This window comes from Pteronotus mesoamericanus, unplaced genomic scaffold (assembly GCF_021234165.1).
Source record: "Pteronotus mesoamericanus isolate MK-2021 breed Mesoamerican mustached bat unplaced genomic scaffold, CSHL_Meso_final contig_246, whole genome shotgun sequence".
Classification (NCBI taxonomy): Eukaryota; Metazoa; Chordata; class Mammalia; order Chiroptera; family Mormoopidae; genus Pteronotus; species Pteronotus mesoamericanus.
Window position 1 is genome coordinate 8,760,857 of NW_026555104.1, and position 20,717 is coordinate 8,781,573.

At 33.8% G+C, this 20,717-nt stretch overlaps 1 protein-coding gene across 2 annotated transcripts in view; it reads right to left on the reverse strand.

The window, feature by feature from the left end:
- The window catches only part of SUZ12 (SUZ12 polycomb repressive complex 2 subunit), a 40,204-nt gene that overhangs the window by 7,788 nt on the left and 11,699 nt on the right, over positions 1-20,717 (reverse strand). For both annotated transcript variants that reach the window (XM_054573157.1, XM_054573156.1), the window contains 5 exons: positions 15,308-15,357; positions 10,975-11,060; positions 9,189-9,420; positions 7,860-7,953; positions 3,294-3,399 (listed from right to left, as the gene is read on the reverse strand). In XM_054573157.1, coding sequence (XP_054429132.1) covers positions 3,294-3,399; positions 7,860-7,953; positions 9,189-9,420; positions 10,975-11,060; positions 15,308-15,357 — 568 coding nt within the window. The remainder of the gene's footprint in view (positions 1-3,293; positions 3,400-7,859; positions 7,954-9,188; positions 9,421-10,974; positions 11,061-15,307; positions 15,358-20,717) is intronic.

Consider the following 20,717-nt stretch of genomic DNA (forward strand, 5'->3'; position numbering starts at 1 on the left):
CAAACATAAAACATATTTAAAGTTAATGTGAACTTGATTGAAATCAACAGTTTTTCCTTGAAAATTCAAAATGCCTATAACGATGGCCAGGCAAGCCAAGTAAATGTACAGCACAGTAGAGACCATAGTACTGGAGAGCTCAGGTTGTTTTAAAAAGGCAGCCACTGCGCAGTAGCTAAACTGTTGCCATGTGCAAACACTGGCCCAGCACAGCCAGAGTTTCACTTTTTGAAAGAAGTCAGAAGTCCAAGTTCTAATGGGAAATCTTACTCTTTTTATGTTGTTAACCAATTAAAAATGTCTCTAAAAACAAGAAAACTGCAGTACCCAAAGCCTGTCAGTTTGCAGACACTGTTAGATGACTAATTACTTTCTAAGTTGAACAGTTCCAATAGCAGTTTCCCTTGACTTCTCTTAGCTTCACTGATGGCTGCCCTTGTTTCTCTTCCTTAGGTTTTGGCACAATGAACTATCTTAGCTTCCCTCCTTCACCTCTAATCACTTACTCTTTTCTTGGTCTTCTTAGTTCCTAGCTAACATTTCGCCATGTGTCCCTATCTCTCATCCATCCTCCAGGATTTACCTATTATTTGGCTGATGATCCCAAATTAGTTCTCCATTCTTTATACTTGAGTTCTAAACCCATGTATCTCCAACTGCCTCTTGGACATACAAGCTCCTATTTATTTTACTGCCATATAAGCCTAAATTTCTCCTGCATCTTTATTACAAATAATCCTCTTAAAACTGTAATTTTAGACTGGAATAAGATTAAAATGTGGTCATATAAACTAGTTTTGACATAGTGAGTCCCTATCTATGAATTTATCTTAAAAAAAAAAAATTTAACCAGCAACATTGAAAGAAAAAGGAGGCCGACAGTGACAGGAGGGAAGGTACGGGGGTGGGTGATGGGGAGAGGAAGGGAAACGGGTCAAATCGGGGAGCATGTATGGAGGACCCATGGACAAAGCAAAAGTGGGGAAGGACTGAAGGTGGGAGGTGAGGGTAGGTGGGGCAGGGGAGAGAGAGAGGTGGAGGTAAGGTGGAGACAAACGTATTTGAACAATAAAAAATTTAAAAAAATAAAAATTAAAGAAGAAAATAATATATATTTATTTATTTTTAGAGAAAGAGGAGAGGAGGGAGAAAGAGTAGAGAACCTGGCCCACAACCCTGGCATGTACCTTGACTGGAAATCGAACTGGTGATCCTATGGTCCTCAGGCTGGTGCTTAAGCCACTGAGCCTCACCAGCCAGGGCCTTATCTAGGAATTTATTTTATAAAAATACTTGCAATGCAAAGAGATACATGTATAAACATATTCATTACATTCTTGGAAATGTAAAAAAATTTAACAAATTATCCATTAAAATAGCACTGGTTAATGGGACATTTATTTAAATGAATATCACAGTTTTTAAAAAGAAGCAAATCTACATGATTTGACTTAAAAGGGTGCCATTTCACATTGCCTCAAACAATTTCTTGGGAAAAACCAACAACCCATATAGATACAATCTTTATTGTCTCATGGATAAAGCCTAGCAAACTTTACATAAGAAATCAAAACATAAAGATAATAAATACCTGTAGAAAATTCTAATACCATATATAAGTATAAAGAAATAAAAATTACTTGAAATCCTACCACCTATAACTAATCACTGTTACCATTTATTTTAGAAGTAGTGAGAGCACCTATACAATTACATAAAAATCAAATACCACGGAAATTGTGTCAAAGTATTGTTCTTTTTAATGGCTTTTTACAATAAAGTGTTTCTAATTTTTCACTATTTAAAAATTTTGACAAAACCTGTTACTTGTATCTTTTCATTTACCAGTTGCTATCTTGTTACAAAATGGTGGAAATAAAATTGTTAATGACTACATATCTAACTGTACAATTTAAAATTTTACCCATATTGTCCGTCTGCCCTCCAGTAAGGATGTACAAACTTATTCTTACACTAAAGCACTGTTTGAGAGTATATGTCCTTACATATCCAACTAAAAACTGTCAACCTTTTAAACTGTATTCAAAAGAGGTACCCGATTTTGTTTTCATGTCTTGGAATACTTTTGAATTTGCTGGCCGTCTTACATTTGTTAAGAACTGCCTGATTGTCCTTTAGCCATTTTTATAATTAGATTGCTTACCTTTCTGTTATTGATTTATAAAACTATGTATTCAATATATTAGCCTTTGGTATGCTATATTTTCCCAGTCCATCATTTGTTTTTAAATTCAGGTTTTTGTATCTAGAAATAATTCACTGTAGTCATTTTCTTTATATGCATCTTAGCTACTGCATTACACTTTGAAGAGCTCTCCTCATAGTAAGATTATATGAATATTCACCTACTTTTTTTGTTATATATTAATTTTTACACTTACATTTATGAGCCTTCTGGAATTTATTAGGTCTAAGTTTATTTCCAGTTGGCTAGAGACCAGCTGTCACAATTAATGAACAGCCTTTCTTTCCCACACAGATCTAACACCTCTTTTATCATGACTAAATCCCAAATGTATATGAAACTATTTCAGAACTATGCTTTAGCGATCTGTCTGTCTATTCCTATGCTTTCACCACACCATTTAAGTTCTTTTAACTTTTAGTATGTTCTACCCTTTGGTAAGGAAAGGTTCTCAGAAAACTTTTCCATAATTTCCCTTAATATTATTACATATTGTTCTAGGTTTACTTGAGACTATTTTTAATGCTTAAGAAAATCCTTTTAGGATTTTGATTATGATGGTACACTGACCTAATACAGTTAGAAATAAATGACATTCCACTGAGCCTGCCTATTCAATAAATGTATGTATGCCTATTTAAATCTCTTAGAAGAGTTAAAGTGTGCTTCATTTTCTTGATAAATTTATTTCTAGTCATCATGTTACCTACTGTTGCTATGAATGGAATTGAAAATAGCAATTAACATTTATTGAGCACTTATTTTATGCCAGGCACGGTGCTAAACACACTTCATTATTTCATTTAATCCATCAATTCTATGCCTTGTTTTACAGATGAGAAAATTGAGACACAAAGCTTAAGTAACTTGCCAGATGCCACATAGCTAAGAGTAAAAATCTGAACTTGGTCTGGCTCCAAGGAGGATGCCCTCCATTAAATACGCTCACTAGATAATTTTGTCTGTTTTCCAAATACAAACACAAAGGACTCTACTTCCGACATGAATATGCATTTGGGGGAGAAACCATCAATAAAAAATGGGAGTTCGTATCTATAACGTGCTCAACCTTCTAAGCAGTCCATACCTTCCCATCAAGAATAGTCTCCCATGTTGCTCTTTTCTTGCTTATTGGACATTCTTCCATTTCCTGCATCGCTACTTCATACTCCCCATCTAAAAGCTGTAAGCGCCTGTTAGACAAACACATACACTTTAAAGTAACCTGTGTTATTATTGTAAGTACACAAATTCTACATCTTTAGATTTATACTAAAAAGCATTTACTAAATTTATGAACTAGCTTATATACCCAACAAAATTTTAAAATACACCTATACTCCATTCTTGACAAAAGCAATTCTAATGATTTCCACTATTACTAGAGAATTATTTTATTAATGTAGCTACTCAAACTTTAAACATTTAAAGTGTAATATACCTAAGGTTTCAAAACTTAGTTACTAAGTTTTAAACATTAAGTATAAAGTATATGTGCAGGCTTTGTATTTGTAAAAATGGGAGTGTTACAATACTTGTCTTAGGGGGACCACTAAGAATTATGCCTGATATTTTTAACTATTGTAATATTTGAACTAGAGTTCTTGACTTTTATACTTGACAAGTAATCCAATTTATGATTAGAATGACAACTCTAATAACTAAGATCCTGGGGGCACCTGGCACATATAGGTGCTCAATAAACATTTCATTAGTAAATGAATAAATGAAATACCAGCTGAAGCAAAGAATTAACTAAATTATACCCATACCTACAGTATAGTTTTAATGTGTATGTACATATATATGTGTGTATATACAGTTTATATTATTTTTCCATACTTTTAAACACTGGTAACACTACTACCCTAAACACCATTCTTCAATCATGCTCAATAATTTTTTTTGTATATAGCAAGAAGAATCTGGCATCTCCTCATCAGTCTTAGAGAACTCTGTTAGGTGGTAATAGCTAACATTTATTGAGTGCTTACGATGTGCCAGGCACTATTTTAAAGACTTTTACACAATTCATTTAATCTTCCCAAAAGCTCTATGAAGATGCTACTACTCCAATTTTTCAGAAGAGAAAAATGAAGAATAGAGAGGTTAAGTAACTTGCCTTAAGATGACAGAGTAGCCAGAGCTAGCAATTAAATCCAGGTAGTCCGTCTCCAAAGACCGACTCTTTAACACAATGATTTTGAGACTTAGGAATTTCTGTCTTTATGCTGTACTTGAATTTATTCTATTTCAACAGTCTATTTGCAAAACTATTTTAACTTACTATTTTAAAAAGTTAATTTTATTTACATAGGTAATACATTCATATACTTCTAAATTGTAAAGGAGCTTCCTTCATGCATCTACATAATACTCTATTTTATGACTGTACATTTGATAGGTTCAATCGAATTTACCCTCCTACCTGTAATGTATGAGGAGGCCCTTTTTCCCCAAAGCCTGATCAATAGTGCTTTATCAAGTTTTTTTGATCTCTGCCAAACTGGTAAGTGAAAAAAAATGACATCTCAGTGTACTTTTATATACAGATGTCTTATCTTTTATTGTTTAAGAACCATAAATATTTTCTTTTTTTTGTGAACATTTTTATCATATCTCTCACTCATTTTTCTAAGGGGCTGTGGTGTTTTTTTCACTTAGTATGATCCTTTTTATATTAAAGGAATAAGACATCCAACTACAGTATTAGTTAAAATTAATTTTCCATACTTGTTATTCTTGACTTGTTTTCAGAAGTTTTTAAAATTTTGTTTAGTATTTCATACTTTTTCTACATAGTTTTTGAGTTCTGGTTATTCTTTAAGGAGACTTTAATTTCTCTGAGATTATAAAAAAGAATTTTTACACACCTAACCCCTCAGATCTTGGCTTGCAAATACCACATTTTGCTGTGTGTAATGCACGTTTTTGCCCAAATTTTTGAGGGAAAAATAAAGGTGTGGATTATACACGGGTAGTTCTAATTCCATATCTATATAAATATTTTTAATTCTTTTATTTATGCTTATGTTAAATGTGTAACTCTAGTAAGCATTAACAATGCCTGTATGCAACATAATATCCTGAAATGCAATAACTGGTTTTGTTTCTAAATATAAATAATAACTGAATTTAAAAACTGAAAGATTTCCCCCCCAAAAGTGTAGGCCAAAAATGTGGGTGCATATTATACACAGTAGTGCATTATACACAGCAAAATATGGTACTTTCCTCTACTAAAAGGAACTAAGATTCTTTGAAAAAATGACCAATTTCAGAGCAGAAGCAGAAAAAGGAGAATGTAAACCTGTGATATCTGACTACTCCAGAAAATAAGGAAAAACAAAAAATAAACAACGTAAGTCAAAAGGACACAGGAGCCTGCTTGGGCTTCTGATCAATTCTAGGGCAATTTGAGCATTAAAATGAATAACCACAGGAATAGGTTAAAACGGATTGAATAAAAATGGAATTTGTTAATCCCTACTGAATTTTTTTTTAAAGTTGAGGGAAGGAATGCTCTTCTTTACAAGAAATGGCCAAGAAATGTGGAAGAAATGATAGAAGTTACCAACTGACAGCTGCCATGGGACTAATTTATTCAATCAAGAATTCTCAATGGATGCCAGCTGCTGGGTAAAAGGCAGCACCTTGGGGTTGGGGTGAAAAAGGACATTTACCCAGTTTCATATATTGGCATAGAGATTACATATTAACTAACTAAAGGGGAAAGGTACTGATACAATGGAGAAATATGGTGATACCACCTTAACCAAGTGATCAAATATTATATGTCTGTGATGTGCAAAGAACACACCACTATTTAGTTTCTGCCCAAAATGTTTATCTATGCTGAGTCTATTTATTAAGGGACCAAATACAAAAGCCCAAATTGAGACATTCTGCCAAACTACACACATGTACTTTAAAAAACTGTCACAAAAGTAAATAACAAAAAACTGGACAACTATTCCATTTTCAAGCAGACTGACTGGATGGCAACTAAGTGGCTATAGATCACAGTTCTCAATTTGGGGAAAACAAGGCTAGAGCTATAAAGGACATTATTGGAGTCAACTGGGAAGATAGTATTATATTACATTAAATTTCCTTTATACTATAAGTGTCTTGTGATTATGGAGGGAAATATTCTTGTTCTTAGGAGACATATCCTAAAGTATTTAGGAGAAATGAAGTAGAGTGTCATAATCAAACTTTCAAGTGGTTCATCATAAAAACAAAATATACACTCACAAATAAACTAAATGTGGTAAAATGTTAACTGATGAATCTAGATAAAGGGTATATGGGCATTAGTTACCTGTATTGTCCTTTTAACTTTTTTATAGGTTTGGGAATTTTCAAAATAAGTTGGGGGAAAACTCTCCCATGGTTTTTTCTTGGTACATTTTATCATTAAAAAAAAAAAAAAAAAAAAAAAGGAGTATTTCACATGTAGAAGGACTATGTTAATATATGTAAGGTGTAATATGGGTAACAGTATGCTAATATTATGTGTAAGGTAATATATAGAAGAATTTAAAAAAGAATACAACACGCCTCCCCATGCTAAGAAAGCACATTTACCAACATCAGTGAAGCCCAGCATGCCACACCCTACGTTGCTTCTCACAGACATAATAGCTATCTCCTGCTACATTTGTTTGTTGTTTTCCACTTAAATATTTGATCCACATTCGAATGTTAAAAAGACACTACATTTTCTGTGAGCAGTAATATTAAGTGACATATTCTAAGACAATCTGATAGCCAAATCTGTGGTATTATTACTACTAATCATCTTTGCCTTCCTGTTCAAAGCCTATATACCTTTCTTTACATGGTGGCTAGTAGGTGATATTAAAGAAACAATCTTGTACTTTTTAAAGAGTTCAAGGAATGTACTGGTTGCTACACTTGGCTCTTTCTCCTATACATACCAGCGAGCAGCCTGTGACAAGACTTAAGTCATGTATAGGTTTCACCTGTCAGAGAATGCTGCATTTGCTTCCTATTTCTTCTTTTACTGGCACTAGATGCTTCATTCCCAAATGAAAACTGCCGAGATGATTATAAAACCAAGTGTTCTTTGCTGCCCTGTGCCAAGTGCACATGGAGAACTATACAATGATTACACACAATATTCTTTCTAATTTTAGTAAAAACATCATCTCAAAACAACGCCCACTTCATTCAGGTCTCTGCTCAAATATTACCTTCTCTCAGAGATTTTTCTCTATATAATAACCATTTATTCTTTTTATTTTTCTTCACAGCACTCACCACTAAGGGACATCAGTTAACATAATTTCTTTTGGAGGGGTTGTGTATGTTTCTTCCACTAAAGTTAAGCTCCATGAATGCAAAGATTTTGTTGCCTTCTCACTGCCTAGAACAGTGTCTGACAAGGAGCAGAAACGCAAAAAACACTTGCCAAATAAACAATCTTAACTGAGCCATTCAAACTGTTCCTCATCTGTGTTTATTGCTTTCTATGTAATAAAGAAAAAAGTATTAGCATTTTTTGTTTTTTAAGTCAATAAGAACAAAGGGAAACAAAGGCAAAGAAATATCGTCACCACTACCTTCTGCTTCAGAATAAAAAGATACCCAGAACATTATGGTAGCCTCACTTGTCCATCAGCATTACCTGTTTTTATCAAACACTGTCATTTGTGCAACAAATGTCTTTTCCCCATCTTCACGATTTCGTTTCCTTCTAGCTGGAAGTTCTTCATTGACATCTGAATTTGACAAACATTTCTCATGAATCAAATATTTAAGCAAAACGTCCTATTTCTGATATATGATCCCTTAACATATTACATTTATCCCAAATGAGGTCTAAATTACACTTAAGTTCCAACTTAGTATCCATTTATATGTATGTCCTTACTTTTTAACATTCATTGACAATAAGCTCCACATTTATGCAAATGTTATTTTCTGTTCAGAATGATTTAGCTAGGCAAGGAGAAACAAAATCCTCCTTATTCATGGTTACTTTTCAAGAACATCAAAGGATACTTCAAGACTCAAAGATTATTTCTCCCAAGGTGCTTCTCCACTGAACTTCACCTACACCTCTATTAGACCACTCATCATTTTGCTGCAAATACAGTTGACCCCTGAACAACACAGGTATAACTGCAGATACACTGATATGCCCTATGCAGTTCACACCCATCAAGTGTATTTTCAGTCTGCACTTGGGAATCCACAGATGTGGAGGGCCAACTTAAGTTACATACAAATTTTCAATTGCAGGGGTGGGTGAGGTTAGGATGGGTTGGTTCAAGGGTCAACTGTACTTATTTGTATTTGCCTATCTCCATAATCTAGGTTGTGAGCCTTTGGAAGATAAAACTGAATGTTTTCATCATCTTTGTATCCCCAGTGCCTGTATGCTGGTTGAATGATTACCTCAAAGGTGGATTCAGAACTACTAGGATATACATGATAACCAAATATATAAAATATTAATTGTACAATCTATGTGTAGAATGTTGAGGATATATTGGTATTCACAAATTCTTCTGACTGGTCTGTATGTAATTTTCCACAATAAAATGTTGGCAGGGGGAAGTAAATTTACTGTTTGCTGAGAGATTGATTTGAAATACCAGTCTTTCCCATCAGTGTTCAACTTTTTTACTGTATGAAATGTTTCATCATGTTAATAAGAACTTTATAAATTAAATATCTAGTACAGCATGACTGCCAAGAGTCCAACAGCCCAAGCAATCTACCATAAAATTATCTCATTAGACTATCACAGATTTGCAAATAAAATCATGCATTTAGAACAAATGCAATTTATTTTTCCCTTGGAATGGTAGTCTTAAATAAATTATTAAATTAACTAAAAAAGATAGTACAAAATTATGAATACTATAAAGATATACTGGCTCAAAAATTTTCATTAACCACTTTAAGCTCCAATGACAAAATTTAGTAAAATTATTAAAATAAAAATTACCGATATTTTCATTGGTTTCTCCATTAATCATTCCATTAAACTCTCTTCTTCCTGGACGAGTCACTCTAAATAGCAATGAGTAAGACTTCACCATATGGCTGTTACTAGGTTCAAATTCATTACTGGAAACTGCAAGGGATGGGAAATTTCCAGGTTTTGTTTGATTGAGGTCAGGATTCAAAGGCACCTGCTTTTTACCTGTAGGAACTTGCCTTATTGGACAACTTACATCCTGCAAAAGTAAAGATTATTAAATTATATTTATTTATACATATGCAATTATAAGAATTACAATAAAACTTGTAATCCCAGCTACAGGAAACACAATATAAGCCAAGATTACCAAAGGACATGCTAAAGTTCTAACTATAGTTATGAAAATTGCGATGAAGCAAAAAGAAAATTTGGAAAAACATTGTAAATATTAAAACAAATGAGGATTTCTCCAATATATTGAAAAGGATGACCCAAATATCTAGTATTTAGCTGATGAGCATCAAAAAGAGTTTTAAATTAGAAATATGGAATTAAAATCATGCTTAACACATTACTGTAAATTAATGTGTTAATCATATATTAATCTTTTACCTAACTTTTCTATTTTAACAAAATAATTGATGAGACAATTATAAATGAAGAGAATTATAACCCCACTACCAACATTATGAAACAGTAAATTCACATATTTAAATATGTTGTTTAACAGAGGTAACATTAATCATCTTGAATAATGTTCTATAATTACATAACTAGAGTTACACAGAAAGAGCGTAGTTGAAAAATTAGAACATGCCTAAGGACTTTGTTACAAGAAAATATAGTACACATTTCATTGTAACTTCCTTTTAAAGTAAATACATGCTTATGGTAAAAACAGAACTTTATTGTGTAAGAGTATAAAATGAGGAATATTAAGTCTCCTTTACCCCCCAGATCTTATATTCCAGAGATGACTGATATTAGTATATCAATCTTTCCAAGAAAATGCTTATGCCTACTATTTTTTTTGAAACACCAAAAGGATTCTATAGGTATATTCACAACTTTTTGCCTAAACAAAATGATTTACTGAAGGATTTTCACACCACTGCATATCATATGTGCATGGTTAGGGTCACATAGAGAGTGGTATTTGTTAACTTCAAAATCTTGTATGTACTTACTCTGCCATCTCCTGTCACCTTAGTCAACTTCATAGCAATGCACAGATTTTAAGCCCTTTATCACCTTACTACGATTTTGGAAGAAAATCAGCAATAGGAACTTCATGCAGGTCATTCCAACTCTAAAGATACCCAAGAACTTGATTTCTACTAAAAATATCTGTTGGCTCAGGCGGGTTGTCAAAAAAAGATTAATTATTACACTTGTTTCTATGACAAAATGATTTTCTCTTATAATAAAAACCTAAAGAAATGTATTGAGTTAATACCTGATAATGCTGGTCAAAAGATTTCTTTGCCTGAGAGTAGTTTTACAAAAAATAATCCTTTTGGAAAAACTCTCTCTTAGCACTTATTTAATATTTCAATGGGAAAAGTAGCTAAAAAATGGCTTCTTCCCTTCAATGTCAGACTCCTATAAGAGAAAGTTTTACACATATACCTACAGCCAGAGTAGGAAAAACACAGATCTAAGAGGCTGGCAAAAGAGGTTATCAGTTTTATAACTTACACACTAACATATTTAAAAGCTTTCAAAATTTAAAAACAAAGTACATATTCATAAACATATTCAACCTAAAAAATTATTCTATTTAATCTACCAATGGCATTTTATATGTTACCTTTCTTTTTTTATGGCAAACTTTCACAAGCAGGACTTCCAGAGTAACAGAATTTTGTTCATTTTCTGAGTTTTGTGATGGCTTATCTAAATAGAAAAATGAACATTTAAAATATATAAATATAGTACTCATTTTCTAAGAAGTCTAAAAATTTCAAACAAAAAAAGGCTTCCTATAATGAAGGCTTCTCAGAAGTTTATTCATTCTTTTTCTACAAAATCAGTTTCAAATGTGCAGCAAACTCTGAAAAAGTCTTTACATATAAAGTCAATTAAATAAACCTTTCACAAGATAATAATTATCTTCTTATATATGGTGATTTCCTTTTGATTCAAATAATGGCTCAATCATTTTATTTAAAATTAAAAACTTTACCAATTACTTCTCCTATAAAGATTTAACAATTACAATAATAAAAGGCTATAATAAAACTGCATTTGTCTGTATTTGTCCCAAGAAAAGTAATTTTTTTGACAAATACAGTTAAAGTGCTTGGTGGAAAGCACCAATAAAAACAGTTCAGGAGAGACAAGAACACACAAAATGAACATTAAAATTCTTTTTTCCTTCTCCCCATATCTATCTGTCTGTCTATCTATCATTAAAAATTACTTTAAGATACATTTAAGTTAATTACCATTACACGTTTCATTTTGAATGCCGAGATATTAAACTTAAAAAAATCCTTGACCAGTACTCATGACCGAAGAGATTAAAAAAGATGGATTTAGAAAACTAAATCCATTTAGTAAGGGGCCTTCCAAGACTTGCAACTAGGGAGCAACGAGCAGTGGCATCCTGGGCTAACATTTGGAACCTGTCTCCAAGCCCCCTTTCCTCTGACTTCCCCGTGAGCCAAAGCAGCCCAACCTAGGCTCTCCTGCTGCTGCTTCTGTGCTGAGATTTTCTTCATTTCACTGTCCCCAGCTTTAATAAATGTACCCTCATATTCAAATAATAAAAAAGCATTATAAAAGTTCATTTCAAAAGAATATATATTTTTTTATCTTTTCCCCTGTTTCTCTAAAGCCTAAAAGGGATAACAAAAATTTAGACATCATTTACTACCCAGAGGAATCTCTTGGTTCACAAAGTATAAGTACTTTAATTTTAAAATATAGTCTATATTTTCTCTATCAATTAAGTAACAAATGCTTTTACAAATTAAAGTTTCATGCCCTGGTGTGACTCAGTGGACTGAGTGCCAGCCTGCAAACCAAAGGGTTGCTGGTTGAATTCTCAGTCAGGGCACATGCCTGGGTTGCGGGCCAGGTCCCCAGTTGGGGGCATGTGAGAGGCAACCACATGTTTCTCTCCCTCCTTTCCTTTCTCTCTAAAAATAAATAAAATATTTAAAAATAAATAAGTAAAGTTCCAGAGTACTTCTCTATAACTTGTTTTTAAAACCAAAGGCATTAATAGTTCAAAACTTTAAATAATTATGCATTCATCATATAGTTTCAGTAATATACAGAAGTACTATGACAGATGAATCCATGAACATATACAGAAATAAAATATATTCTGAGATTTTGGACAACAATTTTTTTCTACTAAGAAAGATCCTTCTTATGCAGGGTGTGTACAGAAAATGCGTTTGAATCAGCCTCTTTGAAAGTAATAACCAAAAACAAAGAAAATTTTACCCTTTGTGACAGTATGGATGGACCTGGAGAATATTATGCTACGTGAAATAAGCCAGACAGAGAAAAACAAATACCATGTGATTTCACTCATATGTGGAATCTAATGAATAAACTGAACAAACAATGAGAATGGAGACAGACTCACAGATGGAGAGCAGGACGACGGCTAGGGCAGGGGTGGGGATGTTAGGGGATAGGGAGATTGAGCAAAAAGGGAAAAGGATTTATGGACATGGACAACAGTGTGGCGATTACTGGGGGGAGGGGAATATAAAGGGATTAAATGGTAATGGAAAAAAAATACAATGAAGAGTAAGTTAAAAAAAAAGTTATATCCAGATAAAAATACTTTAATATAGCAAAAATAATCCAATACCTAAAATGCAGTAACAAAAATACTCTCTGAACATCATTAACCACAAAAAATAGCACCCTTATATGTATAATCAATCTAAGCAGTTTCAAATAACTGCTAAAAAAAGTCTTCATTTAAAAATGTAATCAGATTTTAGAGATTTAAAAAAATATTTTGTTTATTTTTAGAGAGAAGGGAAGGGAGGGAAAAAGAGAGAGGAACATCAATTGGTTGCCTCTCGCACATGCCCCAACCAGGGACAGGGCCCACAACCCAGGCATGTGCTGAGAGCAGGAATCGAACAGGCAACTTATAAATATAATCTGAATAGAGAAGAGAGGCAATATAGAGAGGCAATATATCTGCTTCCTCCCAAATTTCACTAATTTGATAATAATGGGCAATTATTTTATGGTAACAGAAGTATCAACAGAGTTTACTTTCTCATTTACTTTAGTAACATCAAGGAAAAAAAAGAAAGCTTCAAGTGAATTCAAGCAATTTTGAACTTTACACATTTTGTCATGGAGACATGAAAAAAAGCTTAATGAAACTACTTTCCAATTAATTTCAACTATTTAATTCAAGTAAAATTGAACTACATTAACCAAATAATATTAATCAGTAACTATTATTCAATTAATGTCCCTTACTTATTTCAGTGAGTAATTTATATGTTTTATGTAAGCCCCTGGGAACAAAGGGCTCACAAATCTACAAAATTCAAATGATAAGCCTCTAAAGTATTAGAGACCAGGTACTTTAGCAGTACCACAGAAAAACGAATAATGATGAATTATTAGAATTAAGGACTCTAGTCCTGGCCAGGCAGCTAGCTCAGTTGATTAGAGCATTGTCCCAATAAGTCAAGGTTGCTAGTTCAGTATCTAGTCAGGGCATATACAAAAAGTAACCAATGAATGCATAAATAAGTGGAACAAGTCAATCTCTCTCAAATCAGTTTTAAAAAAGGACTCTATGATTATGTCACGCTAGCTACTAATAGAGATATGACTAGAGTTCATAATTCTTACAGAAAAAAGTCTGACTAGCAATCAAACTGGTCTAAGCAACCATTTTGTTTATTAAACTGATTCTTACCAAATACCGACCTGACATGTTTCTTCTAAACGTTTGTTTATTTAAAAATTCCTAAGTATTTTTATCCTGCCCTGGCTGGTGTGGCTCAGTGCATTGAGCATTAGCCTGAGAACCAAGAGGTCACTGATTTGACTCTCGGTCAGGGCATATGCCTACATTGTGGGCTAGGTCCCCAGTTAGGGGCATGCCAGAGAAAACCGATCAATGTATGTCTCACACATTGATGTCTCTCTCTCTCTTCTCCTCCCGTTCCCCCGCTAAAATAAATAAGTAAATAAAAATACACTATTCCTGCCTATCAAAAAAAAAAGGATTAAAAAAGATATTATATAGCCTTTTTTTTTTAAATTTTTTTTTTAATTTTTTTTATATATAGCCTTTTTTAAAAACAGCAATCATTATAGGCCTACAATGTATGGTTTAGAGGTAAGACCTGTAATTTCCTCTATTTAGGTATGAGCCAGATAAAATTAACATTTATCATCAAGAATGAACAGACAGCATTGATTAACAATTTCAAAATCTATTAAAAACCTAAAATGGACAGCAGGAGAGCAGTAAGACCAAACCAGGAACAATCTTATGTATGAGGTCTTCCTATAATTTTTAAAAGCTTAAGTCAGAGTTTCTTAAAATCTGTCCTCAGGGCCCTGACCAGTGTGACTCAGTTGGTTGAGCGTTGTCCTGCAAACCAAAAGGTCACAGGTTCAGTTCCTGGTCAGGGTACATGCCTGGGCTGCGAGTCTAGTCCCTGGTTGGGGCATGTGTGAGAGGCAGCCAATCGATGTTTTTCTTCCTCTTTTTCCTTCCCTTCCCTCTAAAAATAAATAAATAAAACCTTTAAAAAAAAATGTTCTTTAGACTACTTGCATGTGAGTAATCTTGGTGCTTTACTAAAGGCTGTAGGCTCCTAAGCCACACCAAAATCGTACTAGATCTGAGCCTTTGAAGGGCCCAAGTTACATGGATTTTAAAGAAAGTGTCAAAATGTTTTTACAATCACTAAAATTTGAGAACCACTACTTTTAAAGAGTTGCAAGTTACGCCCTCCACATCCCATTATGAACCACATAAATAAGGGAAATTGTTGGAGAGGTGAACTAATAAGGAGTTTATCAGAATCACCTTTTCCATGAAATGTAATTTTATAAATTTACACACACACAATTATTTTTCCATTCACAAAGGTGTTTGGTTGTTAGAATGCCAATGGTTACCTTTAAGTACATACCATTTTTGTGGAAGAAACCAGTAAAGGTAAGCTGCAGATGGGCTGACAAGCTAAACAAAACAAACAAAACATTTTATCACTTTAATGCACTATAATAAAAATAGCCTAGACTTTAAAATGTAACATTAAAATCAAAGCTACTTAAGGTAATTTATAAATATTTGACTTCTTTATTCTTAACTCTATTCAAGCCCATGACACCATGTTTTTGCCTGTTGACATCCAAAATGGTGTCTATACACATTAAAAAACAAAACAAAAAAAAAAGCAAACACAAAACCCACAACACACAAATAAAAACACCAAAGGAATAAGGCAGATAAAAACAGACCACCAAATGAGAGGCAAGATAATTTACTGTGCTTTAGTACTGTACCTATAAATGGGAACAAGTTTCTCTTCCCACCCTTCAAAAATTTTTTTGGTAAGGTTGCTGAATCTATGCAAAATTGTCTAAATATTTTAAAGCAACCTTCTAACAAATGATGCAGAACCATCGCTTTCTACTTCAATCAAAGGAGAAATACACAATTAAAATCTGCTATAGATCTATAATTTACTGTTTCAACATGTCATTTTCACTTTTGGTTTTGGAACAGAAAAGGAAAAGGAAGCATAAATTATAATGATCTATTTGTTTTGAATATATCTGCTAACAATGAATCTATTAAGATGAGATAGAACAAACAGAAACATCAACAGGTTTTTGCAGTACCTTCAAAATGGGGGGAGAGGGGAGAACAATCTATTTGTTGGACAGGAACCATTCATAACTTCCCAGGACAGTTTCTGCAGCGTGATAAGACACCAGATAGAAGGCTATACAGAAAAGATGTTGGGGAAAGGGAAACAGTACTGATCCTTTATTTAAGAAATTTACTAGTATAATGAATCAAAGTATATAGTAGCTAAAGAGCAATAAGGATCTATAAAAAGTATGTTTTTGTTTGTTAAAAAGTGGTGGTGACAACCTAGGCACTCTTATAAGCAGGGGGAAAGAGTTTTTTAAAGACACTGAGGCAAGATAGTAGGAGCAAGTAATGATTGAAAATGACATATTATAAAGAAGTTAACTTTTTAACTTTGGGACTTCTCTTTTTCTTAGATAAATAAGAGGCCAGTGAGCTACTTCAACAGAAAATGTGAGGATACCTCTATGTTCTCAGTGACATAAACCATGAAACAATGCTAATGCCCTCGCCGGGTAGCTCAGTTCATTAGACTGTCATCAATCCCCAGATGCCAAGGTTGTGTACAATCACTGGTCAGGGCACATACAAGAAGCAACCAATGAATGCATACAGAAGTGGAATAAATGGCTGTTTCTTTCTCTCTCTAAAATCAACTAAGGAAGGAAGGGAAGGAGGAAGGAGGAAAGAAAAGAATTACTGGAGAGGGGTCTCAAAGGACATTTCTAGAATAGTACCAAGAAAAGTATGCCAGGATATCATTAAAGGACAAAGTGACAATAGAAGGGTCCACGCAGAGTTAGAAAGCATAAATAGGAGGGGAAAACTAACAGTAACAACAACTTAAGTATAACAAAATAAAAATGGCATACAACAGAATTCTTGAAAACAGGTACCTCACTTTTTGACATAAGGTACATTTTAAAAGTACACTGGGCCCTGGCTCAGTTGGTGGGAGCATCGTCCAGTAAAAGAAAGGTCATGGTTTCGATTCCCAGTCAGGGCACATGCCTAGGTTGTTGTTTTGTCCAGTCGGGGTGCACAAGAGAGGCAAACAATTGATGTTTCTCTCTCACACTGATGTTTCTTCCCTCCCCATTCCATCCCATCCTATTCTATCCCTCTAAAATCAGCGAGCGTGTCCTCAGTTGAGGGGGAGAAAATTAAAGAAAAGGAAATAAAAGTATATCAGGAGTGGGGAGAATTGGCTATAAGAGGCATGAGGGCATTTTTAGGGTTCTTTATCTCCAGTGTAGTTACTGGCTTTATACAAAGTTTGTCCTGAAAAAGCCCAGCCACTGTTAATATACAAAATGAATGAGTTCAGCAATGAAGCATCCAATTTTGCATTAAGCCTGAATATACTTCCACGGAAACTATTTGGATGATTCAGAAGGCCACAGCTATGGGCACCTGATGATTGGTGGCTTCATAACAACCACATGCCCACAGATGCTCAATATGCAGTTTTTTGGCAAAACATCAAACCACCCAGGTGACTCAGCCCCCCTACAGACCAGATTTGGCATCCCACGACTTCTGGCTTTTCCCAAAATTAAAATCACTTTTGAAAGAAAAGAGATTTCAGACCATCAGTGAGGTTTAAGAAAATACAATGGGGCAGCTGATGGTGTTTGGGAGAACTGGGTGAGGTTCCAAGGTGCCGACTCTGAAGGGGAATGAGGTGTCATTGTCCTATGTACAATGTTTCTTGTATCTTCTCCAATAATGTCTCTATTTTTCACATTACATGGCTGGATACCTTTTGGACAGGCCTTGTACATTTGTCAACTCTTTATTCACCAAATAGAATGAATCTGACTGCATATAATTCAAACTTTTTAAAAAAATACATTAAGGAGATTGACTGTAAAGAAGCCCAAAGGAATTTTTTGAAGTGATGAAACATTCTACATTTTGATTATGATTATGGATATGCAAGTGTATATATCCATCAAATTTCAAACCATATATTTAAGGTGAATGTATTTTACTGAGTATTATGCCAAAAGTTGGTTTTTTAAAAAAGATTTTTCATTTTTATGTATTTTTAGAGAGAGAGGAAGGGAAGGAGAAAGTGAGAGAAACACTGATGTGAGAAAGAAATATCGACTGGTTGCCTCTTGCATGTCCCCAAGTGCCTACAACCCAGGCAAGTGCCCTGACTGGGAATTGAACCAGTGACCTTTCAGTGCGCAGGCCAGCACTCAAACCACTGAGCAACACCAGCCAGGGCAAAAAAGGGTTTTTTTTTTTAAAAGTATACCTTCCATTTACAAAATCTACATGCAATTTTACTAAAAGATATCTATCACTTTCCTATAAAATTAGTTCCATAAATACCACCTTACAAAGCAGAATTAGCAAGTCCAAACATCATTAAAAGACAGAGAGGAATATTCTATAATTTCCACATGATGGAAAATATATTAGTCACAATGAACCTATCTCATTCTTAGTTGCTTCAATTAAATCTGTATACTAAGGCTAGGTTAGTTTTCCTGAAAACACTACTTTGTATGTATCATTCCTATCTTCAGATTTTCTCATGAGTATCCAACTGTCAATCTTCTGTCTTACTGCTGTCTATAATATGTCTCCCACTTCTTTTTATCTCCACTAAAGCCTGATATAGGAAAATAGATTACAATGATGAAAAAGAGTAGAAAAATAGATTTGAATGATTAATTAGAGACAGAAAATCCAAGTTTGAATTTTGGCTCACTATTAGCTATGACCTGCTATCTAAAAAATGAGAAAATAACCTCTCAGCACTGAGGCTTGCCTAAGACCTCTTCTACAAAGCACCCATCCCTAACCATCCCAGAACTTAATGATCAGAGCTTAATTTCCTTTATAAACACTCATATTTACCACTTTTTTGTCACTTTTTTTCACAGAGGTTCTCATTCAATAATCGTTTCATTTTATCGGTGACCCTAGAGCCTAGCAGTGTCTTACAGAGAGGCACTCAATAAATGCTCTTCATTAGAATAATGATGTCCTCCTAGAGTAGTAAGATTTTTAAGGTCAGTGTAATTACTATTATACTTAGTACTATTATTACTTACATTGTTTTTATAGGAAATGTGATTCTAAATTCCAACTTTGAAATGCCAGAAACAACTTGCATTGATCTACCCCAGAAAATATTTTAAATCAGTGTCACTCAAAATGTGGTCTGCAAACTGAGGTCTCACTGGGAAAACTTACCATTCCACAATAAGGTGAGAAATTAAAAATAAGACTTCGAAAACATTTATAGAAATTTAACATTGCCATAACATACAAGCATGTGATCATTATATTTACAAAGGTATCCATCAGCAAAAGATTGGAAATTAAAAACAAATAGAAAGGTCCTTCGCCACAGAGGGTTTCAGAAAATTTTAAATGGTACATTATGAGTTAAATGAGACAGAAGAACATTCAGCCATCATTATAATATACCACTGTTTCTTTGAGAGAATTCCAAATTTAAATTAACCAACTTAAAAAAGTAACTCTGGGAATGTAATCTGCTATGCACATTTTCTCCTCCTCCTCTCCCTCCTAATAGTAAATACTGATATGTACCTAGAATAGAATGCAACAGTGAGACCTAGTTGATATTTTCACAGCTGGTTTCATCCAAGGAAAAGGCCAGTTTTTTCCTCCTTCCTGATTTACTCTCTTCCCTGTCTAATGGCTACTACAGTCACATTTTATTTGGTTATCCTAGATCAGAAAAAGGGAAGGAAAAGAAATTCACAGGATTCGTCAGCCATTTTTATTTAGCTTTTGGCTGCACAGGATCTAGCTTAGGTCATCAGTATTAAGATATCAGATAATTTGTTAAAAAATCAGATAAGAATTTGGTTAGTCTTTGTGGTATTTCCTACCCATATCTTCTGAGGAAGCAACACTGCAACAGGAAACTAGATGAGGAATTTGAATTTTGGGATAAGATTCCAAGCACAAACATCTAATAATTCTGAAGCAGTCGGCAGAATGACGTTAAGTACAGTTAAGTTTATAAGGGATTAATATTTTGAGATGAGATTCGTGTAGGAAATTTAAATTTTAAGAACAGCCAAAAGAGAAAAATAAAAAAAAAGGAATAGCCAAATCCCATAGGACCAAAGTTTTTATACTGGAAAAATATCAAGATTAGTGACTCCAGCTTGTACTCATTAATCTGATACTGGCAGATACAAGGTTTCATTTCTAGGGTAAGACTGTATTACCTTATAACAGGACAAGCAAGCTTGATAATAAGCTATTTGGTAGCTACATTGTTAGATGTTAGTTACCCAACTTTTCTTATATATTTAGTGCTATAATGTATGAAGCTGAGAAATCAGTGAAAACTCCAAACCCATTATTTTGGACTCCAGCGTTTCTTTTCAGGTTCAGACACAAGGCTAGGAACGTTTTGTAGTGAGAAGATAAAGTTGAATGAAGGGAGGAAATCCATTACATATAAATCAATCACCTTCCAGAAGTATTACAGACAAAATATAAAGGAATTATTGTAAACCCATTATACAAGAAAGGAACATTTAAAAAATTTGTCCTTAAACAAGGCGGTGATGACACCAACATGCCACCTGAGTGCCCGTGCTAAAAAATTTGTCCTTAAACAGATTTTAAGAATAAAACATGCTCAGTGGTGATTAATAAGACCCCTACAGAAGCAGGTACATAAAACAACATTTATGGCCCAGGTTCTGAAAAATAGA